The 23629-nt window shown below is 49.6% G+C and overlaps 1 protein-coding gene and 1 long non-coding RNA gene across 2 annotated transcripts in view; one reads left to right on the forward strand and one right to left on the reverse strand.

Moving 5' to 3' along the window:
- Positions 1 to 1844: 1844 nt before the first annotated feature.
- Positions 1845 to 7152, reverse strand: LOC131492164 (uncharacterized). Its single transcript, XR_009251906.1, has 2 exons — positions 7084 to 7152; positions 1845 to 3495 (listed from the first exon to the last, which is right to left on the reverse strand). It is a non-coding gene; the product is annotated as an uncharacterized LOC131492164 (long non-coding RNA).
- Positions 7153 to 7157: 5 nt separating this feature from the next.
- SPTLC1 (serine palmitoyltransferase long chain base subunit 1) overlaps positions 7158 to 23629 on the forward strand; it is a 55447-nt gene continuing 38975 nt past the window's right edge. Inside the window, exons 1-4 of the mRNA XM_058695866.1 lie at positions 7158 to 7289; positions 10141 to 10248; positions 11944 to 12038; positions 23114 to 23207. Coding sequence (XP_058551849.1) covers positions 7233 to 7289; positions 10141 to 10248; positions 11944 to 12038; positions 23114 to 23207 — 354 coding nt within the window. The 5' untranslated portion in view covers positions 7158 to 7232. The remainder of the gene's footprint in view (positions 7290 to 10140; positions 10249 to 11943; positions 12039 to 23113; positions 23208 to 23629) is intronic.

The following is a 23629-nucleotide window of genomic DNA, read 5'->3' on the forward strand; positions in this document are numbered from 1 at the left end:
TTGCCCGATTTGGTAAGCTCCTTCCGAGTGTTTTCATGGCCAAATGACTTTCAATGTCGTTCACCGCTAAGCCAAACAATGATTTCTTTCTGTAACGTTTTGCCTCTGGGGTTAATTGCCTCTTTTTTCTTACTTTGCTTGGTGGTGGGCCCAACCCAGGCCCTTCCCCCTGATCCAGCGTGACCCGGTCACACAGCAGGCCTGTCCCCAGGCTGCCGCCCCGCACCTCCTCCCCTTCTTGCCTGAGGGAGCCGTCCTACGTTGGCCTCGTTCCTATTTGCTCCTTCCTTGGGGGGCTGCGTGTCACCGGGAGTGTCTCGAGGACGCCTGCCTCAGCAGATCGGGGTGCTGCGGGGCACAGGCTTTGTACCCCTCCCCGCGTCTACACCCATTCCCTCCGGCTTCGGAATCTCTTCTGGCCACTAGACCGTCAGCTTTACATCTCTGTTCCCGGCCTCTCCTCCGAACATCCACCTGCCCCTGGCACATCTCCGCGTGGCTGTCTGACGTCCACCCCCCAGCTCGCTCTTTTTCCATCTTCCCCATCATAGAAAACGGGATGCCATTCACTCCGTGGTTCGGGCGAAAGACCTCGGGGCGTCCCTGATCCCCTTTCTGTCCTCCCACAGCGGCGAACCCCGACAGCTCTACCTTCCAGTGGCGTGTCCGGCGGGGCGGCTCCCCTCCTCGCTGCCCCCCTGCTGCCCGGGGATGAGCAGCCGCCGCCCTCGCCCCACATCAGCCACACTCCAGGGTTTCCTGAACCCTCCAGGCATTTGCCCTCACTCTGTCCTCCCTTGGCCTCCCTCACTCACAAAACACTCACGGGTTTCATTCCCTGCCTTCATTGAGTTCTGTCCAAATGCTACATCTTCAGAGAGGCCTGCCCTGTCCACCCTCTCTAATGCATGATCTCCATTTCCCTCCATACTTCTCTTTTCTACAGAGCGTTTCTGACATTAAGCCACATCTCTAGTTGTGTCCGTTCATTGTCTGTCCACCTGCTACAGCGAATGTTCTAGGAGGCCAGGGATGTCACTGTTGTTGGTAGTTCTGTATCTCCAGTGCCCGAGGGAAGGCTCAGTGAGGATCTGTTGATGAAGGGATGGATGGATGGATGGATGGATGGATGGATGGATGGATGGGGGGAATTCTATGTCTAGAATTTAAAATAACTAACATTCCTAGACATGATCACTGAAATTCAAGTGGACACCACTGGTCTGATGGGCTGCATTAGCACAGATAAAATTAGTGGACTAGAATACCAACATCAGAAATTTTACCAAAAAACAGGGCCCCTGGGTGGCTCAGTCGGTTGGGCGTCTGACTTGATTTCGGTCATGATTCCATGGTGGTGAGATCGAGCCCCATGTCGGGCTCCGTGCTGAGTTGGAGCCTGCTTGGGATTCTCTTTAACTCCCTCCCCCTCTCTCTGCCTCTCCGCCCCGTCTCTTTCAAAATAAAGAAATACAGACTTTAAAACGAAAGAAATTTTACCAAAATGAATCATGAAAGAACAAAAATCAGAAATTTTGAAAACAATTTATATAAAAGAAAAATGTATACATATAAAGAAAAAGCAGAGCTTTTTTTTTTTTTACTGTGGTAAAACACACCTTCATAACAAAATTTACTATTTTAACCACATTTGAGTTTATGATTCAGATCCTTCCATGTGCTTTTGACTATTTGTGTATTTTCTTTGGAAAAATGTCTATTCAAATCCTTTGCCCATTTTTTATGTGGATTGTGTGGGCTTCTGTTATTGAGTTGCCGGATTTCTTTACGTATCCTGGATATTAAGTTCTTATCGGATGTATAGTTTGCAAATATTTTCGACCAGGAATGGGAGCTTTTGAAAGAGAGATCATAAATAATGTGGAAGAAATAGTCAAAGAAATAATCAAGAAATTGTTCTAGGACTGAAGAAAGACACAATTCCTCACCTCGAGAGGACCCACCTAGTGCCCGCAGAAGAATTGAAAAATGTTTCACGTCACTACATATAATACCTAAGTCTGTGTGCTGTGTCTGCTCCAGACTGTGGGTAGTGATGCCCTCAGCAGAGACTGCCTGGGATACTCACCTGAGCCCTCCACCCAGACATTTCCCTGAGCAGAGCCAACGCTGTGGCTCGTGCTGCCCTTGTGGTTTTTATTATGATTGCAGGATGCCCCTCAGTGACATCCATCAGGAAACTTCAGGGAACAAGATTTATTACTCACAGGTCAGGAAGGGTAGAGATCACAAGTAGAGAGAGAGAGAGAGAGAGAGGACAGGGGTGGGGAGCAGAGAGAGAGAAAGAGAGAGAACCCCAAGCAGGCTCCATGCTGTCAGCACAGACCCCAACGCAGGGCTTGATACCACAAACAGATCAGGACCTGAGCCAAAATCCAAAGTCAGACACTCCACTGACTGAGACACTCAGGCGCCCCTGGAATGGGTATCTTTTGAAATGGACGCCTCAGCAATCAAAAGCTTAATGTTAGGCACTTTCATGATACTATGTGCATAGGTACATACTAGATTATACAGCTATATAATATTGGGTATACAACTCTATTATACAATATCGGATACAATATTATACAATAATTATATAATATTATGCAATACTGATTTGGTAGTCGAATCAGGAAGGAAAGGTGGTGGTTGTGTAATGAAGGATCCCAAGACGAGATCATCCTGGATTATCCAGATGGGCCCTAAATCCAATGGCAAGTGTCCTTATAAGAAGCACGGAGGGGACACGTGGAAAGAGGAGAAGGTCACGTGAAAGTGGAGGCAGAGACCGGAGCAAAGCAGCCACCAGCCAAGGGACACAGGGAGCCACCAGAAGTAGCAGGAGCAAGGAAGGATCCTCCCCTAGAGCTTTCCGAGGGAGTGCAGTCCTACCGACCCTTGACTTTGCACTTCTGACCCCCAGGACTGTAAGAGAATACGTTTCTCTCGTTTTAAGCAGCCCAGTTTATGGTAATCTGTTACGGCCGTCCTAGAAAACTAATACAGATTTTGGTCCTGGGAAGCCGAGTGCTGCTGTGCCAAATACCTCCAAGTGTGGACGTGGCTTTGGAATTAGGCGAGGGTAGAAGTTGGAAGAATTTTGAGCTGCATGAGAGATACAGCCTAGACTCCCCTGAAGAGACCATTAGTAAAAATAGAGACTTTAAAGGCGATCGGGTGAGGGCTCCGAAGGAAATGAAGAGCGTGGGGAGAGAAGGTTTCTGTCATCTCTGAGAAGGCGTAGCTCGTCATTAGCAGAATGGTGGTAAACACGGACGTTACGGGCATGTCTGCTGAAGTCTCAGAAGGAAATGACGAGCATGGGATCGGAAGCTGGAGGAAAGGTGAGCCTCTCCTCGCAGTAGGCCGGCAAAGAACTTGGCTGACTCGTGTCCTGGAGTCGTGTGGAAAGCAGACCTTGTAAGTGACGCACCTGAACAATTAGCGGAGGTTTCTCAGCAAAGCGTTGAAGGTGCGGACTGGTCCCTCCTTGCCGATTATAAGAAAATGGGAGAGGAAAGAGGTAAGTCGAGGAAGGCACCGTTAAGCAAAAACAAAACCAGTGCCTGATGATTCAGGAGATTCTTGGCTTATCCCCATTGCAAAGGATGAAAAATGAGTTGCTTCACTGTTTTTTGTCTATCTTTCAATTTTTTTTAATGTTTATTTATTTTTGAGAAAGAGAGAGGGGGAGAGAGAGAGAGACAGAGTGCGAGCAGGGGAGGGGCAGAGAGAGAGGGAGACACAGAATCCGGAGCAGGTTCCAGGCTCCGAACCATCAGCACAGAGCCTGATGCGGGGCTCGAACGCGTGAACCGCGAGATCGTAACCTGAGCCAGAGTTGGACACTTAACCAACTGAGCCACCCAGGCGCCCCAAGAGTAGCTTTCCTGTTGGGGGAGTGTGCTCAAGAGAGAGGGCCAGGGATGAGGCCGGACAACCTTTTGCTGAAGAGGTAAGCAGGGGACTCACGGATCCACTCAATCATCTGAGCAGAGCCAGGAACAGACGTGGGGTTTGCCAGAAGGATCTGTGGGGGACCCTCTTGCCAGTACTGGCATGAATCCCCATGACAGACCTGGGAGACCCACAAAGTTTTTGAGAACGTGTCAGCGGGGCACTGCCAACTTGGCCTGAGGGACAGAGACGGGACAAAGTAAAAGAGGGCTGTCAGATTTCCAGAATTCTGTAGCCAGAAAGTGGGCTGATTGAGCCACTCAGTTCTATGCTGCCCTTTCAGAGAAAGCAAGAATGACTCTGGGGGCAGAGCCGTGAAGCTAGAGGTAGGAGGGGTGGGAGCAGAGGCTCAGCGAGCTGCCGGGGCACAGAGGCCGGAGCTTTGGGCCCAGACAGTGCAGCTTCAAGCCACGGAGACCGTTCTCAGACCTTGAAACCAAATGTAACTGGTTCTGCTGCAGCATTCTTAACCTGCTTGGGACCGGTGACCTCTTTGCTCCTTCCATTTTCTCCCGTTTGGAACAGGAATACCTATCCCACACCTGTCTCACCATTGCATTTTGTACGTGACCTAGTTTCATTGGCCAATACATCGAGAAGAACTTTGTCCCTGGATGCATTGGGCCGGCACTCACCCATCTCTGATTCTGATGATTAAGATGATGATATTTGGGACTTTCTGAGCTCGTGATATGTAAATGTGGGTTAAGGTTTTGAAACCGTTGGATGGGGTGAATGTATTTTGCATGTGGGACAGACGTGAATTGGGTGGCCAGAGGTTAGACTATAGTGGGTTGAGTGGTGCCCCCCACCCCGAAAAAGACATGTCCACATCCTAAATCCTGGGACCTGTGAGTATGGCCTTATTTAGAAAAAGTTTCCTTGCAGATGTGACTACGTTAAGGCCCTTGAGATGAGATCATCGTGGGTCATCACGGTTGGTCCTTAGTCCAATGACAGATGTCTGTTACCAGGCACATGGAGGACAGACAGAGAAGAGAAGGCCATGCGAAGACAGAGGCGGATTGTGGTTATGCAGCCATGAGCTAAGGGAGAGCCACAGAAGCCGGATGAGACGGGGGGAGGATTCTTCCTGTTGTAGCAGCTAACTCCCACATAACAAACACTCCCAAAGCAGCGGCTTGCAACCGAGGGGATGGGAGAAGTTCGGGGTCCCTCGGCGGTCTCTTTCTATCTCTGTGTGGTCCCCACATGATCTCTCTACATGCCAGCTGAATCCTACTGTGGAAGCCACCACAAAGATCTGCCCAGCCTCACGGGAGGAATCGTAGACTCTCCCTCTTAATGGGTGTATCCAAGAATTTGCAGGTGGCACTACCAACTCAATCCAGCAGAGACGGTGAAGTCGACCGCTCAGCGCTCAGCATTACCTTGCTACGGGGGACAAGGAAGCTGCAACGTGTACATCCCAGCCACCGCGAATCATCTACCCAATTAAGGGCTGGCTGCCTGGGAAAATCTATGTGCCCGGATCCTTCCAGTTTTCCATGAGAGCAGGAAACAGGAGGACCTCCACACGTCAGCAGGGTTTCGGTAGCCTGAGGGTGCAGGTGCTGGCTGTTGGGAATAAAAGACCCTGCGGAGGCAGCGGGCACATGTACAGTACTGGGTCCCAGGGGATGTTGGCCGAGCACCTCCATCATCAGGCACGTAGTGCCCATTCCACGTGGAAATGTAGTGCACGGGGCTGGTGCCAGCTCACGGTATTGGGGAGAGTCAGGATTACTCAAATAAGTGGCCTTGGGGAAATCTGTTACTCCTTTAGGAAAGAATAATTACAAGACCCGTACCTCTTGTCATACAAAAATACAATTTTCGGAGGAATCAAAGAGCTAACTGCCAACAACAACAGACGGATGCAAGCCTGGGAGGCAAGCGTAGGTGTGGTGGAGATGGCCCTTCTAAGCGAGATCCAAATCCAGAGGCAATAGAGGAACAGACTGCCACATTACATAAAACCTAAAATGTAGCTATGGCAGAGGACAACATAAACAGCTGGAAAGAAACGGGGCAAAAATGTCACATGTGAAAGAGGAAGATAGAAGATACTCAGAATGTAGAAAGAGCTCTTGTAAATCCGTAAGAACCTGAAAGATACCCTATAAAAAAAAAGTGGGCAAAGAATATGAATTGGTGACTGAGAGGCTACAAATGTCAATAAAAAGTTGTTCAACCTCATGAATAACCAGAAGCATAAACAATAAAACTCAGTGAGGTACCATTTTATCTCCATTAAATGGGCAAAAGTTTTAAAAAGATTGATTATAGCCATCATGAGCTAGAGTGTGACTACACTTGCAAACAGTTTAAATTGGTTGAGCCATCCTGGACAACAGCTTGGTGGTAGTCACCAGAGTTAATACTGTTGCGCACTCTAAAAGTCCACTTTGAGAAAGCGCTTCAGGAATATTCCCACAGAAACAGGAAGATGTAGACTGCAGCATTGTTGGTAAGAGAGGGAAAAGTGGAAAACAACCCAAGTGCTTACCAACAGGAAAATATTTAAATAAAATGGAACAAGAAATATGTATATACAACACATTATGCCAAGAGATAGTCTTCTTCATTAACAATATAAGATGTATAGACACATGGAAAAAACATTACAAGAAAAAAAGAAGAGAAAAAAAGCAAAAGCAAGCTGTAGATCAATATTGTCCCCAGGGTCCCAGTGACATTTAAGAAATCCAAACCAAGTAAGTATACGCACACCGTGTTTGCAGGTGCCTACGAAGGTTCTAGATTTCACACCAAACTGCTGTAGGGCTTAATACACGCCAAGCGCCTCGTCTATGCAGGACACATGGTAAGGGCTGTGTTAGAGGTGGCCATTTGCATTTATATTTCTGTAAATACATAATAATGCATTCCTGGGTTACTTGTGTAATTTATAAGAGGACTTCTGTGATTGCCTAACACTGCCTGCCCAGGGCAAGGCCATTTATTATTAGTCCCTCCCTCCCGAGAGCCCCGGCACGGGGTGTGCCACCTCACAGCCACAGGCGAACACCTGTCACAAAAGCCATCCCTCTGTTCCCACCCCTCTAGGCCGCCAGGTGAGACCCCCCAAGGTCTCCACCCACCGCCTTAAGGCCCGACCTCTCGCTTTCCTCCAGTGCGCAAGCGCCAGGAGGCGTGCCCAGCGCTCGCCAGCCCCGCCCCCAGGAGCGAAACGTCACTGAGCTGCGCCGCGCTCTGTTTGACGTACCTGAGACCCGCCTTCCGGAAGGAGGCCCCAGCGGCTGACTATGGCGACCGCCGCGGAGCAGTGGGTACTGGTGGAGATGGTCCAGGCGCTCTACGAGGTGAGCTTGGCGGCCCGAGCGGCCCAGGACCACACCCGGCCCTGGAGGGGTGGGACGGCTCCTGTGGGTTTGTGGTCTGAGTCCCGGGCAGGGTTGGCTGGGTCACGCCCGGACCTTCGGCGTCCCTCGCTGGAGAGGCTCGCGGGGGAGGCACGGGCGGGAGCGGGAACCGAGGGTCTCCGTCCGGGCACGGGAAAGGAACAGGTGGGAGGGGGCGCAGGAGCGAGGCTGGTCCTCAGAAACCAGAGTTGGGACTGATGGTGAAACAGGGTGGTGAAAATGGAGTGGAAGATCTCAGCCTGGGAAGGTCCTAGGGGTTTCAAGTCCTCGGGACTGTGGATCAGGTAAGAGGGGAACGAATCGCAGTAGAAAGGAGTTCGTTTTTGTCGGGGCGAGGGTTTAGGAAAGCCGAATGATTTAGGAATGAGGAATATGAAATAGTTTGTCATTCTTCCACAGGCGTCTCATTTTCTGTCTTGTAAAGATAGAACGCTTTTTAGAGATTTTTAAAGGCGGAACAATTACGAGTGCTTTCAAAGGCTGTCTGTTTCACGTGTGTCAGGTGACAGCTATGATAGCAGAACTTAAGTCTTAGAGAATGTTCATTCACTTGACATGTGTTTACTGAGCTTCGATACCCCGTCCGGTAGAACTTTCTGCATGTCGTGTATCTGAGCTATTCAGTGTAGCAGCCACTAACCACAGGTGGCAGTTAGGCATTTGGAATGTGCCTAGTGCAAGTGAGGAACTAAGTATTTCATTTCATTTCATTTAGATGTATATTTACATAGTTACGTGGTGACTAGAGGCCAAGGTATTGGTAATTACCAACGTGTAGCACACGTCTAGACACTAGGGATAGTACAGTGAACAAACATGCAAAAATGCCTGTGCTTATAGAGCTCGTATTTGTTTAAAGCAAATACCAATTTTCTTTTGATGATTTGTTAAAAACTTAACATAGCTGCCTACTGCCAGGGGAGACCATGGTGTCTTCCCCTAAAGAACTTACCAGGGCTTCCTGAAAAACAGTTGACAGAACAGGTGTGGCGTAAGTGATGGCTAATACTAAGCTAATTACAGTAACTAAGAGAAGAGCCACTGAAATTGAATTTTTTAAAAAATGAGTAATTTTCTGTTGTATGTTGTTGCTTCTTTTTTGAAGGGTGCATAACTGACCAAGACTCAGGTGTCCTCTTGGATGTAACATTTCCAGGAAAAGAAGCTGCATTTGTGATTTTGATTAATTCACTAGACAATTGGTATCTCAGTTTTTCTTAGGATGGTTTCTTTCTGGAGTGGGATGCTTCGTGATTTAGGCAGATGTTTGCCTACTGGAATATAATTATTGAGAAAAGCAAAAGAAAGAAGTAATCGTGTATGTAACCTTTGTACGTAGTCAGAAAGACATTTGCACATTGACTTGGGAGTTCATCTCTGAATTTGCAGTTTTCCTGTTTCCATATTCTGAATTTTTTTAAACTATGGTAAATCATCTTCACTTCCTTTCTGTCTGATGTTTCAAAATAGTTTGTATTTACATTTCTGACTGTCTCTTTTGAGTGGTTTTTCCAATGACGGCCTGTTGGAGTAGATCACTCTGTAACTGACTGAGGTTTAGTTGCTCTCTGGAGTCTTCCACATGTACTTACCGTGTCCAGTTGTGCAAAACACAAAAGTCAGCTGTACATCTTGGAAATGTGCGCTTGAAGACGTGGCATGGATAATTTCAGTAAGGTGTCTGTGTGCCTATTGACATGAAACACACTGCATACTTGTGGGGAACTACTGCAGAAAAAAGACCTGACGTTCCTTTAGGCATTTATACGGTCTTGTTTTTGTTTGTTTTTTTCCCCAGCCATGTTCCCAGAAGGATTTAAGGAGGCTTATTAGAAGCTTATCAGATAGAATCGAGTGAGATGTGCAAAACTCTAAGAATTGTGGAAACTGATTTCCACGTAACTCTGTTAACTGACCTGGGGTAGACGAGGGCAGGAGCAGGCGGGTGAAGCTATGAAGCGTTCATTACTGTCCTTTCCCACCAATAGGAAGGTACATCGTCTGACGGATCTGATAGTTGATATTGTTTGACCTGTTGGGATTCTGCATAAGCTTTTATTTTAAAAAGTAAATTCCTGGGGCGCCTGGGTGGCGCAGTCGGTTAAGCGTCCGACTTCAGCCAGGTCACGATCTCGCGGTCTGTGAGTTCGAGCCCCGCGTCGGGCTCTGGGCCGATGGCTCGGAGCCTGGAGCCTGTTTCCGATTCTGTGTCTCCCTCTCTCTCTGCCCCTCCCCCGTTCATGCTCTGTCTCTCTGTCCCAAAAATAAATAAAAAAAAAAAAAAAAAAAAAAAAAAAAAACGTTGGAAAATAAAAAGTAAATTCCTTTCCTACAGAGGTTTTAAAGCTGCACTATTAAACATTTATCATGTGAAGGAGAAATTACCAACTGTTAGAAGTGGGGATGGGGTGCCTGGGTGGCTCAGTCGGTTGAGCGTCTGACTTCGGCTCAGGTCATGATCTCATAGTTTGTGGGTTCGAGCCCCGCGTCCGGCTCTGTGCTGACAGCTCAGAGCCTGGAGCCTGCTTCAGATTCTGTGTTTCCTTCTCTCTCTGCCCCTCCCCCACTCACACTCTCTCTCTCTCGGTCTTAAAAAATAAAATAAAAGATTAAAAAAAAAAAAAAGAAATGGGGAAAGGAATGAGTGGAAATGAAAGGAGTTTGAAAATAACTCTTAAGAAATAATAGGTTAAAGGTCATGGGAGGCGATACATACAGGTGCATTACATTTTATGTGCAGATTTTGGAAGGGTTCACTTCATTTCTTTTTTGGTTTTTGACTCCCTCTTAGGCTCCTGCTTACCATCTTATTTTGGAAGGAATTCTAATTCTCTGGATAATCAGACTTCTCTTCTCTAAAACTTACAAGTTGCAAGAACGATCCGATCTCACAGTCAAGGTAAGAAATTAAATTTCTTTTATTATTCACTGTATGATTACCGTGGCTACGTCTTTCCAAAAAGTACTTGTGGCCACTGAACTTAGGTATGTTAAAATGTTTTCTGTTATGTAAATGAATCAAAGACAGTGAAACCTCAGGGTACCAAAATACAGGGAAGCCAGGAATAAAGTCGACACCGAGAGGAATACCACGTCAGAGACCTCTGCACGTGGCTAGAGGCCAGCAGCAGTCTTAGGAATAGATGGTGGAAGGGAAGCTTCTGGATTTCGATTGTCGATGCGCAGGATTACATGAGTTGCTCAGGAAAACCACCATGGTTTCTGAAACCCGAATGAAAGTTTTCCCTGTGCTCTTCCTAAAGGAAATTCGGGGTTGAAAAGAATCTTCCCACCTCCCTACCCCAAACCCAGTTTTGATGCCTTCTCTGGTACGGGGCCCAGCCCAAGGCCTACCTGGGTGAACCTTAGGAAACAGAAGCGTCTAGAGGCCACGAGGAGTTCCGTGCGCCGGAGGGATGAGGGCGCTTGTGAACAGGAAGTGCATCCTGGTCACTCGGTAGGAGCACTCAGGAACTGTGCCCCAGTGCGAGAGGGAAGAGCGGTTGTGACTGTGGTGTGGTCTCTGTCGCTCCCATTGTTTCCCCGCCCAGCCCCTGTAGCACCGTGCCCGAATGCTTATAAAAAGCCCAACAGCTTGGGCTCACCCGGCAGCGCTGAGTACAGCACGGAGACCGAGCCGTCCCAGGAACAAGTGCTGGGGAACAGAATGAACGCAGCAGCGTGGCCTTCGCTTCCCCGGTTGCACTCCCTGGCTGCGGTCGTCCTGGTCGTTAATATTAATCGTGGGGGAGGTGTCAGGCCGTGTCCCCCCGGGGACGTGCAGCAGATGGTCCCCGGGCCATCGGAACGTTTTGTTCTGAGGGCAAAAACGTTTTGGAGGCCCGACTAAAGCAGAGTAGGAGAGATCTCATTGCGTGATTTTGCATAACCTTTTCTAGGCCAATGGATCTTTGAACCTGTGTTTGGAGACATATGCTAACCTTGACCGGAGATGCCCGCCCTCCCCCCCTCTTGTCCTGACTACCTGTGGGATTAGCATGCCAGGGAACGCTCTGGACAGCATTGCAGGAAGACTGGGCCATCCAGGGCAGAGGTCCTTGGCGTCTCAGAACTCCTCGAGAGTGATCGGGTGGCCGTGCAGCTGGTTTCTAGCTCGGCTTTTTAAGGGATGGATCATTTCTAGTCTTTTGAGTTTTCATTTCTACACATGGCAGTCCACGCACATAGACATTTTTTTAAAGAATGACCAACCGTGATTTTAGGGCAGTCCTCTGAAAGCCAAACTCAGCAAGATCCGGTAACCATGGCCATCTTCCCCTGAAAGCCAGGGAAGAACACAAACTGTGACCATGGCAGTGGTGCTTGTAAAGCTTCCCTTCTGGCATCACAGACACAGTGCCCGGGTCTGGGCTCTGTAGACCTGCAGTCTCTCGCACACGAGGGGATCGCTGGCCGCTTCTAACACCCGTCTCCACGGCCGCAGGTGGCCTCGGGGCTGCCGCTCTCTGCCGCGCGGTCGTCGGCAGAAGCAGATGAGGACTTTATTGGTTGATTTGTAGCAGAAATCTGGGGACAGAACGGTCGCCGTCCCGTGACTAGACCCTGCTGTATTTTAACTCCTTTCCTCCCGTAGGAAAAGGAGGAGCTGATTGAAGAGTGGCAGCCGGAACCTCTTGTCCCTCCCGTCTCCGGAGACCATCCTGCTCTCAACTACAACGTCGTTTCAGGGTAAGTTGGTTCACTCCTCCACGGACTTGCACTTGGTCTCCCGTGGGTATACTCGCCAAAGCACACACTGGTTTGTGTAGTATTTCTTTTTTAACAGAAATAAAACATTCAGAAATTTCCGGAGATTGGAAACCTCTGCTTTAGATCCCAGTATATAACTCTGTTCTAAGGACGGTGTGGCCGTTGTGTATAGTCTCCGATTTGGGCATTGCAGTTCGTCCTTTCTTCTGTTAAAAAAAAAAAAAAAAATGCTGTTTTGGGAACAATACATGCTCACGATAATACGTCCAATAGCGAGACACCCTTAAAATGAAAAGCAGCGCTCCTGCTTTCCTCACCGTGGCCGTTTCTGAGTCTAGATCTGCGTGGGTACCTTCGTGAGTGGGTGTTAGCAGCGTGCGCTCACTGCCGTTGACTCGTCAGCTGCGGGCGACGCTGACTCCCAGTCCCAGCTCTGGCCCTTGAGCCTGCTTGCGCCGCCTCCCTCCCCGCTTCCAGGGTCTTTTCCAGCTTTGACTCGGCTTCCCCTGTTGCGTATCTTTCTTGCCGTATCTGCTATCGTCAGCTAAGAAGTGTTTTAAGTTTACGGAAAATACCTGACACAAGCGTATCCACCGCCCAGAATCAATAGGCGTGAACATTTTGCTGTCTTCGAATCCACCTTGAAAAAGAAAGAAAACGTTTCAGTTACTGCGAAAGAACCCCTTCCCATCTACCACTTTCTCGTAGCTCCCACACAGGATAACCGTTACCTTGAAGTTGGTGGATGTCTCTCCTTTGCTTATCTTTGTACTTTTGACACGTCTGCCTGACGCCAGGAGATGATTCAGTAGTTTGTCTATAAAACTGTGATGCAGGGTGTCTCCTGAGTGTGTATCCTTCCACTTCTGGCCTGATCTTAGGGAGTCTTGTATTCTTCACGTCATGGTTTCTTTGGTCCTATGGAATTTTTACGTGTTCTCGCCTCGCACTTACTCGTCGTTAATGCTGTGGTGGAGTCCTTCCCCCACCCCAGAGGCCGAATTCGCCTGTTTCTGTATGGTGGTCAGCTATCCCAGCATTCCTAAGTTGAATTGTCCACTTTCTGCCGCTGAGTAGAGATTTCCCTTCTTTTGTGTCCACGTCCTTCTAACAGGTCTGATTCTGGCTTTATTTCTATTCTTTTGGTATATTTGTCTCTCTTATGCCAGAACTCCATATAAATAGCACAGCTTAAGAATAGGCTCTGGGACACCTGGGAAGCTCGGTTGGTTGAGCGTCTGACTCTTGATCTCTCAGCTCAGGTCCTGATCTCCTGGTTAGCGGGATCGAACCCCGCATCAGGCTCTGCACTGACAGCGTGGGGCCTGCTTGGCATTCTGTCTCTTCCTCTCTCTGCTCCTCCCCTGCTTGTGTTTGTGCATGCACTCTCTCTCTCTTTCTCTCAAAATACACATTTTAAAAAAGAACAGGCCTTGACTAGAGTGAGTCCTGCACCTCCTTGTTCTTCAGAATTGCTTGGACTGCTCACAGCTGTCTCCTTCGGTGTGAGTGTCAGTGTGACTGATCACATTTGACCAAAAACGGAGCTTGGGTTTGCGGCCAGGCAGTGCACCGATTTGGATTAATTGGAATTGTGCTGATAATGAATCTTGTCACCACGTGCCCGGGGTGTCACTCGTATACTTAGGTCTCTTATGTCCTGCGGTAAAGTTACATAGCTTTCTTCATAAAGACTGCTAATCTTTTTTTTTTTTTCTACTTTTTATTTTGAAATAAGAGATTCACATGCGGTTGTGAGAAATAACCCAGGGACATCCCGCGTGTACCCTTCATCGGTTTCCACCCATGGTAACGCCTGCTTAACAACCAGGATGTGGATGTTGTGTATCTTTTAATAGATTCGTCTCTAGGTACCAGAGCGTATTCATTTCTGTCGAGAGGAGCATCTTTTTCTTTCTGTTCCTGTGTTACTGCACACCTCCCAGTGCGGTGTCGGATGGGGGTGGTGACAGGGGCCTCAGTGTCTCGGTGGCTTCTCAGAGATCATCTGGATCAAGTTACGGTCTTCCTTTCTCTTCTCCATCTGCTAAGAGAACTTTTTCTTTGGTTTTTTAAAATCAGAATATTAACTGTTATCCCAAGTTTTCCTGTGTCTGTTGCGATGACAGATGGCTTTTCTGCCCCAAGCAGTTACCGTGTCAGATTATACCGATAGGGTCTTTAAGTTATGCACACGCGTAAGTTTGTGTGAGAAAAACTGCCATCCGCCGTGCCGTCCGTCCTCACGGATCGTCCAGATCCCGACTGTCTAGAAGCGATCACCGTGTTTCTTTAGCCTCTCTTTTTTTTTTTCTGCGATTTTCCTGTATTTTTCTAAGGAACTTGCTTATGCTGTTATTTCTTTTTTTTTTTTTTTTTTTTTTTTTTTCAACATTTTTTATTTTATTTTTGGGACAGAGAGAGACAGAGCATGAACGGGGGAGGGGCAGAGAGAGAGGGAGACACAGAATCGGAAACAGGCTCCAGGCTCCGAGCCATCAGCCCAGAGCCTGACGCGGGGCTCGAACTCACGGACCGCGAGATCGTGACCTGGCTGAAGTCGGACGCTTAACCGACTGCGCCACCCAGGCGCCCCTGCTGTTATTTCTTGATTATATTCGTTCTTTTCCGGTTTTCATTTTGTCCATGAATTGCAGGAGGTAAAGGCCGGCTCTCCGAGAACACGCACACCCGCCCTCCCCAGGCCACAGTCGCCCCTCTGCCACCTTTGTGTGGCCGAGAAAGGCGGCCGCAGAAGGGCGGCGGCCTGTGTGGCCCCGGCTGTGGTGCGGCCTCCTGGGCACCTGCCACGAGCACCCGCGGGCCTTTCCGCCCTCCTCCTGGCAGGTTTGTGGCCGCACCGCGTGTCCCTGGATTACTTGGTGCTCACAGTTTTGTGGCCGCGTCAGTATCATTCATTGGTGGAGCTCGGCATCCTTTGTTTTCGGCATCGGGGTTACGTTTTCCTCATTCGTTGGCCCGCTTGCTCGCTTCCCCACGTCGGTGCGACTCGTCCTGCCGTCTGCATTCCGAACGGTCACACGTACCCGCTCCCCTTAGCGGCCCGACTGCTGCCCAGAGCCGCCATCCCTGGCCCCCCACCTGCAGTCAGGACGTCCGCAGAGCCTCCCGAGGAAGCTCTGTGGAACTCGTTTTTGGAGACCTTACGCATCCTAAAATGGCTTCGTATTCTCTTTGGCCCTGGTGTGCTCGTGTTACCGGTTCTTACTGGTCTGTCAGACACCTCAGCGTCTGGTGACCCACAGCATCCATATTTGTGTCACCGTGTGCAGTGTTTTCACTGTCGTCGCGAGCGGTGTGTAAACAGTCGTAAAAACCACAGAGAATCTTGAAGGCCGTTTTGCTGTGGTTGCTGATCTTGGTTACTTTCCAATTCACGCAGGAGGGCTTTTCGTTCAGCGCCAAGTTGACGCAAGAGAAAATGAAGTTACTTAACCTGGAGAGATTTTTTTCTTTAAAAACCAGCCTTATTGGCGTATCATCCGCGGACCGTAAAAGCCACCCTTTTAATTCACCACAGTTAAGTGGGTTTTAGTATGTTGGCAGAGCTGTGCAGCCATGGACATCATCTTATTTCAGAATGTTTTTATCACCCCAGAAAGAAATCCTACAGCCACTCTTGTTCTGTCCCCTTCCCCCAGCCCCTGACGCCCCCTCATCAGCTTTCCCCGCATTTGACTCTTTTGGACATTTCGCCCCAAAGGAGTCCCGCAGTTTGCGGCCCTTGGTGTTGCTTTCCTTCACTTAGCGGCATCTTTTCCAGGTTCGTCCTGTGTCATAGCTTGTGTCAGTGCTTTATTCAGCTTTATGGCGGAATAATAAAATAATTTCACTCTAAACACGTCACACTTTGGTTGTATATTTGTCAGCCGTTGGGCGTTTGGATTGTTTCCACCCGAAAGAAGAAAAAGTATATCCGTATGTGAACTCCTATGAATGGCTGCGTGTGTGGGCACGGGTGTTTGTTTCTCCTGAGTGTGTACCTGAGAATGCGGTTCGTTGAGTTATACGGGAGCTTACTCTGAGGAACCACCAGTCCGTTTTACAAAGCGGCTGCATCGTTTTCCGTTCCCACCAGCAGGACGTGAGAGTTGTGATTCTCCACCTCTTGGCCTACGCTTACCGTCTTTCATCACAGCCCCCCGGGGGGCGGGAGGTGGGATCCCACTGCATTTCCCTGATGACTGATGAAGATGAGCGTCTTTTCATGTGCTACTTGGCCATTTATATATCTTCTCCAGAGAATTACCCGCTTAAGCCATTTTGCCGGGGGGGGGGGGGGGGGGGGGCGGGGGCTGTCTTTTATCATTGAATCGTAAGAGTTCTTTATATTTTTTGGATGCCATTCCCTTATCAAATATATGACAGGCAGATATTTCCCCCATTCTGTTTGTCACTTCCCTGATCCTGTGCTTCGAAGCACAAATGTTTTTAATTTTAATGAAGTCCAGTCTGTCTCTTTTGTCCGTTTGTTTCTTGCGCTTTTGTGTTAGATCTTAAAATCTTCCTTCCTCTAATCTGGGATTACCAAGATTTACTCCTTTGTTTTCAAAGAGGAGGGCTCAGTGTCCCATTTTTCATTCTGTAGACTTATATCTGATTTCTGGTTTCAGCAGGGCCCCCTCCCTCCAGTTGTCCTTCGGACTTTGAGTTTATAGTCATGCCTTATCAGAGAGTCAGTCTCCTATCTTTCTACAGAGCAGGAAGGGGATCTGTGTGAATGACTGCTTCTCCTAAGAAGGTTTTCAGGCTGCCCTGTAGCCCGCCCGCCTGGCCCCACGTGCACAGGCAGCCTTGTCCCCAGCGTGGGAGCATTTTCCAGGAGTTGGGGCCCGGCTCCTCACTGCCCGCCCACACGCAGCTTTCTCTCTGCTTTGACCTCTCACACACAACGCGTCCTCTCTCCTTGGGTCCTGGTCTTCCGAGCATCAGATACACAGACCTTGGAGGCATTTTGTGTGCCATCGAAGAGGCCACAGGTTGAAAGGGGTTTTTCCCTTCCTTCTGTTTTGTTTACCGGAAGTCACTGCTAGGTCTTTGCATTAATACGAAATCCTCCCGTTCCTGGAATAAACTCTATCTAAGCAGGGCCGTTTGGTTAGTTTGTGTACGTTGCTACATTTGTTTCGCTGATGTTTGGGATTTTTAACACGTGTGTGGAAAAATGAGTTTCTTCTCTTGCTTTCCCTTCCCGTGCCTGGTCCGGTTCTGGTATCAGATGTAACGAGTCTTACCGCTTCCTTAGCCACAGTGCCGTGGCAGTGCTCACAACGCCGGCACCGTCTTCAGCCCGTGCAGCGTGCCCTCCCTCGGGGCTGCGTGGCCCGGGCCCGGGGACTTCACGTGTGCCCTGACCGCAGTGGGGAAGGCTGCTCCGATCTTCCTTGAAGAAGGCACGCGTTCGGTAGCGGGTGGGGATCACGGGCGCACGGAAGGCTCTGGTTTGGAGAACTACCCTGTGACCTCACCACTGTGGCCTAGCTCCATAAAGCTGGGGATTAGGGTCGTCTGGCTTTGGGGGGGGTGGCGCAGAGAGTGGCTGCCTGCCGCTTGGACTGTCCACCGGCCTCAACCCCCGTCAGTAAGTTGCCCTGAGGAAACTGTCAGCAGTGTCATCATTTTTCGGTCTTAAAGGCCTTCTCAGTCTGGAAGGTACTTTACTGACCCTCCTCCGCCTTCTAACAAGTGTGTATTTGTTGTGGTTGTGTGTTCTGTTGATCCTAGGTTTTTAATCCTGGATTTAACGTCTTCAGTGAGTTTGTTGTTGTTTTTTTTTTTTTTCAATGTTTTTATTTATTTTTGAGACAGAGAGAGACAGAGCATGAGCAGGGGAGGGGCAGAGGGAGAGGGAGATGCAGAATCCAAAGCAGACTCCAGGCTCCGAGCTGGCAGCACAGAGCCCAACGCGGGGCTCGAACTCACAGACTGTGAGATCATGACCTGAGCCGAAGTCGGACGCTCAACCGACTGAGCCACCCAGGTGCCCCTTCAGTGAGTTTTTAAAGGAAGTTTTGGCTACAGTCATTTAGTAATTGTCCGTTTCTTAATGTTTTCCAATGTATCGGCAGGAAGCAGTTGATAGGATTATGTTGAGCGTGCAGATGTAAAGCACACACAGTCCTTTGCATGCGGATGAGTACAGGGGCACATCTGTGGGGTCACGTTTCCCTTGTTTGTGTGCCTTTCTCAGCCAGATGTGCCAGGAGCTTGTCTTCTGGTTCATTTGAGGCCCTGTGTTATTTTTCTCCACGAGGGGCCTCTTGTAGACACAGGTGCTAACCCTCTCCTCTCCGGTCAGCGCCCACACAGGGCAGCTCCGTGCACCTCCTCTCTGGTTTCCTTCCGTCCCTTCTCCTCCCCACTGTAACACTTCCATTGAGCCGTCACTCGTCACTTGATGTTACGCATTGTATGTTATTAAAATGATACATTTTATTATTATGCATGTATCGTTGATCTTAAAAATAGTTATTTTGCCAGTAAAAACGGGTTTGTTTGGGAATAAAAGAAGATTGCAATTTCGGACCAGCAAGCTATGGCTAAACCACAGGCAAGTGCAGCAAAGAAGGGAGAAGAATGTTATTTCTCGGAGGAGGAGGAAGTCGAGAGGTGTTGTTTTAATGAAAGTCCACTGGAGGAAAGCGGAAGTCCAGGGAGGGTCAGTTTTTTATAGGAGATGCTGTGTCCATCTCTCCTGTTGGGGCCTGTAATTGGTGGTTTATTCTCTCAGGGTCTGTAGTCAACAGTCCTTCCCGTGATTGACATTGAGTGGTGCCGCTCCCCTCCCGGCCTCACCTCCTGGCATCCGGGGTCCGCTTGGGGTTTGCCTTTGTTAATTTCACAGTGCCTTTGGAACCACATCTTAACGGTTTGTGAATGTATGTTTTTCATTTTGTGCTGCAGACTTCGCTCTGATTTTTTATTCACACTTGCTTTTTGAACATGCATTTGAGTGCCTGCTATGTTCTAGGAATGTGCTGAGCACATGCGATAAATCAAAATCTTGCTTCTTTTGGGACAGACAGCCCAACAGTCAAGTAAAAAGGATGTTAGCCGGTATTAAGTGACAACAGGGAAACCTCAGAGCAGGGCAGACAGACGCCGCGGGGACTCCCGATGTACTTCTTGTTTGGTTCCTCTGACTGCTGCGTGCCATTCGGTTGTGTATTCGCTGTTTCCGTCACGATGGGCATCTCAGCTCTCCCCACTCCCCACTGCCACAAAAAATCTGGCGATTATCCCCGTGTGGGGACTTTCTGGAACCAGGAGTGGGGGGCTGACACATGCCTGTCTCATTTCCCCGGGGGACTTCTCTACGTGGTGATGCACCCATCCACTCCCCCGAGTTAGTCTATGGGGTCCAGTTTCCCCACAGCCCTGTTGGCTAGCATTGTTTTATTTTGTATTTTTCTGATTATCGCAGCCTTTGAGTGTCATTTCATCCACTGACTAGCTGCCGGGGTCTTCCCCTTGTGTGAGTGCCCCTTCATATGTCTCACCTCTTCTTTTACCGCATTCTTCGCCTGTATTTGATGAGCACGAATCCCGCGTACCGTGTAGACTAGTCTGCGGTCACTTGTTGAGGTGGTATTCTATTACGTTGACTTCAAGACGCACGTTCTTTGTCCTTTTCCTGTTTCACAACCTGTGACGTGGGGATGAATCCTGCAGCTGAGAACCGTCGTCAGCCGTGACGGGGGGGGGGGGGGGGGGGGCGGGGGGGTCCCCACCTGTGTATCGAGCGCTTGCTCACGGCTGTGCCCACCGCCAGCACTTCGGTTTTTACAAACACTGCTGGCAGGTAAATCAGCGGTTGGCGGGGGAAGGGGCCCGACCCCTCCAAGCCGGAGACGAAGGCTTTGAACGTCCCTTTGTCAGACTTCTGCCTGTGGGTGATCCCGGCTCGCTTTTAGAATTGTCATTCGGTCAGGGGAAAGATGAGTTGAGTCCAGTAGGGAAGTCCCGGCGTCAGAATTTGGAGCGTGGGGGACACTAACCTGCCAGGTAACCTCAGAGATGGTGGGGGAGCATCCTAGACAACACGGGGTCCTCCCGGTGGCGGGGGGAGCGTGTTGTCTGAACACCCGTGAAATCCACGACTTAGGGGAGGACGAACAGTGGAGACTTGGGCGAAGAGGTTAGGACTGTGTTGATGGACTTACCCTGCTTATGTTTTCCTTTTCATAAGTACAGACGTACTGGGACAAATCTGTGTGGAAGCGCACCTAGTAGAACTGTTCATTAACCGTAAACCACAAAACTGTAACACGACAGAACTTTACATTTTAGTTGGCACTGGTTTTCTTTCTTGGCGCTAGGTAAAAACCTACCGTTGGCATTTTAGATTCACTGAAGCACAGTAAATCTCTTTATCACCGGCTGTTGACTGTGTGGTGTCTTCATCGAACCAAAATTCTTCATTTTGACTCAGATTCATCCATTTTGGTCTCAGTGTTTGGGGACTTACCAGCAACGGTTTCTACTCCAAGGTCACAAGGACATCCTTCTACATTTTCACCTGTTATGTCTTCCAAAACATCTTTTATGGTTTTAATATGTCTAGAACTAATCTGGGTACGTGTTTATCCGAGTTGATTTTTCTCCATGGGGAAGAGAGGTGTGTAATTTGGTAGTTTGTGGGGCAGCTGCTGTCACTCACAGGTATTTGTGTGCACAGTTCTCTTGAGTTCTAGTCTTTCCTCGCTCTGGGTGCCTGTTCTGGCACTGGTACCCGACCCATCGTTTTTGTTTGTTTGGTTTCTTTAATGTTTCTTTCTTTTGAGAGACAGTGAGTGAGCAGGGGAGGAGCAGAGGGAGGCGGAGAACCCCAGGCAGGCTCCTCGCGATCAGCACGGAGCCCACAAACCGTGAGATCATGGCCTGAGCCGGAAATCAAGAGTCAGGGTGCTTAACCGACTGAGCCACCCGGGCGCCCCCTCAACCCATTGTTAATGGGGTTCTGGAATACTAGTTTCCTTCTGGTAAAGCATCATCCTGTTTCTAAATTCACTTGAAATTACTGACTCTCACTAATAGTGAGGTTGTGAGTTTGGATTGGAAAGGGTTTTATTTTTCCTCCAGCTAGTCCTCTGAGGCCTTGATTATGGAGATGTCTTTCTAGATTGGCTTTATTTGCTCCTGGGAGAGACCCTGAAGGCTCTCATACTCCCGCGTTCCTTGTTACGTGCCCAGCGTGACGTTCCTGCTAGCCTGCGTGGAGCACAGGCGTGAGCTTCCATTTCTTGCTGGAGACTGGTTTCCCTCCCCGCTCCCAGTGCCGGACAGAAACAAGATCCTTGTGTCCCTATGCCGCGGTGCCTCTTGGCAGCTTGCCGGCTGTGGTTAGGGGCTTTGGGCGTACTTCCTTTTGACGGTTTGATTTCTCTGCGTGTTAGTTTTCGTACAGTGGCCGTGACTTCTCCAGCAGCAGCCTTAGTACAGACTTGTCCACGCAGGTGTTTTGGTTTTCCATGTCTGTGTGAGCGCCAGCACCTCCACACCGGGACCGTCGGGAAACTCAAGGGCGAGAAGCAGGAGACTGAATGAACGCTGGATTCAGAAGCAGAGTAGGTGGCTTGAAGGAGAAGCCCCTGAGGCCAAAGGGAAGAGGGAGGGAAATATTTAGAGAGCACCTGTAACGGGCCAGGCCCTTATCTAGCAATGGCCCTGAGAGGTGGGTTCCTTCCATACTTTGGAGATGAAGAAGCCGAGACCCCCAGCGGCCGAGGAGCGTCCCCGAGCTCCTGGAGCCGCCAGGAGCCGAGAGGCAGAGGGCGTCTGTCTGGCTGATCGCCTCTTGTACAGGTTCACCTACTTCTGTGAATTGACTTCGAGTGCCCGTTCTCTTCCTTCCCTGCGTTCCCACATCTTCTGTTTCTCGCGTAAGAAACCAGTTCTGATCGCACGTCCCGAGAGCCGTGTTTCCAGTCTTTTCTGACGGCAGCGCGTCTTCCAGAGCGCCGCGTGTGCACAGCGGTGCACGTGTACAACTGAGGCAGGCTCGCGCCGCAGTCCTTGCCCTGGGCCTGTGCTCTGACGGCCTCCGTCCAGCTCTGCTCGCGGCTTCCTTCGGCCCCAAGAGCTGGTCGAGACCACGTTGGCTTCACTAGCTCGTGACCCCCCGGTTTGGCCCCGTGTTTTTGAAGCGTGGCCTTGAGGAGTGTTGTCAGCAGGGGACGTGGCAGGTGGCCTCAGTAGCTGTCTCCTGTCCCGTCCCAACTCCGATCCGCACCCCCAGGCTGCCGGCCGCCCTGTCTGCCCCACACCCTACCTCTTGAGCGGTAATCCAGCACCAACTTCAGAACCCCTGCATACTTTTTTCGGTGGCTTTCCAGAGTTAACGTGTGTCTTTGAGCCACTTAACTGCAAGGCCTGAGCTTGTTCTGCCTGTTCTTGCTTTTGATGGTGATGTTTTTAGATTTCCTTCCTATTTGTCTTATTCCAGAGTTTTTTCTGAGGTACTTCATGTACTTGTTTCTTCATGAGTTTTAAAATCAAAATGAAGATCGGGGCGCCTGGGTGGCGCAGTCGGTTAAGCGTCCGACTTCAGCCAGGTCACGATCTCGCGGTCCGTGAGTTCGAGCCCCGCGTCAGGCTCTGGGCCGATGGCTCGGAGCCTGGAGCCTGTTTCCGATTCTGTGTCTCCCTCTCTCTCTGCCCCTCCCCCGTTCATGCTCTGTCTCTCTCTGTCCCAAAAATAAATTAAAAATGTTGAAAAAATAAATAAATAAATAAATAAATAAAATCAAAATGAAGATTTACCACTAATCTGTGTTGGAATTATCACTCACTTTTTGTTTTTTACTTGAGTAGAACAAAGTAGCCTAACACGAATAGAGCCAATGGCCGGTTTTTAACGTGCCGTCCGCTAACCGTACACGTCAGAACTAACGAAAAGGGCTGGAAGGCGAGGATGCAGGTCGGGTAGAGTGACCACGCTTGTGTGACTCGTGAGCCACCAGGGTGGGTGGTGCCGCGTCCCTGTAACGTGAACGTCGTCTGGTCACGCGTACCTCTCTCCTCTCTTTCCCCAGCCCTCCGAGCCACAACATTGTGGTGAATGGAAAAAAGTGTGTAAACTTCGCCTCGTTTAATTTTCTTGGATTGCTGGACGACCCTCGGGTCAAGGTAAGTGGCCCCCGCGCTGGAGGCAGCAGGATTCCCTGCGAAACTGGGCCTGAAATAGACAAACGGAGGGCGTCAGGAAGGGCTCTCTCTGCTGCCGGTGGCCGTCACTGTCGCCCGGCGGAGCCGGAACCTGGGCTCGACAGAGGGTGGGCGATACGGGCGTCTGACGTGGCTCCGTGGCGGTGACACGCAGAGAGCCGCGGGAGGCGGCTGGGAGGCACGTCTGGGAACCCAGTCCATCTCCCGTTGGGAGTACGGGCCAGGAAGCTGTTTGGAGGACAGACTTTTGCCCGGAAACGCCACAAAGTATAAAGGCATTGAGTTAACCAAGTTTGGATAGGTTAAAACACAACTTTTCCACGTTTTAAGTTCTGTCCCTAAATCTTTACAGGTGTCTGCTCTTTATATCCTGTTGTTAGAAT

The sequence above is a fragment of the Neofelis nebulosa genome, chromosome 12 (assembly GCF_028018385.1).
Source record: "Neofelis nebulosa isolate mNeoNeb1 chromosome 12, mNeoNeb1.pri, whole genome shotgun sequence".
In the NCBI taxonomy this organism is placed as follows: Eukaryota; Metazoa; Chordata; class Mammalia; order Carnivora; family Felidae; genus Neofelis; species Neofelis nebulosa.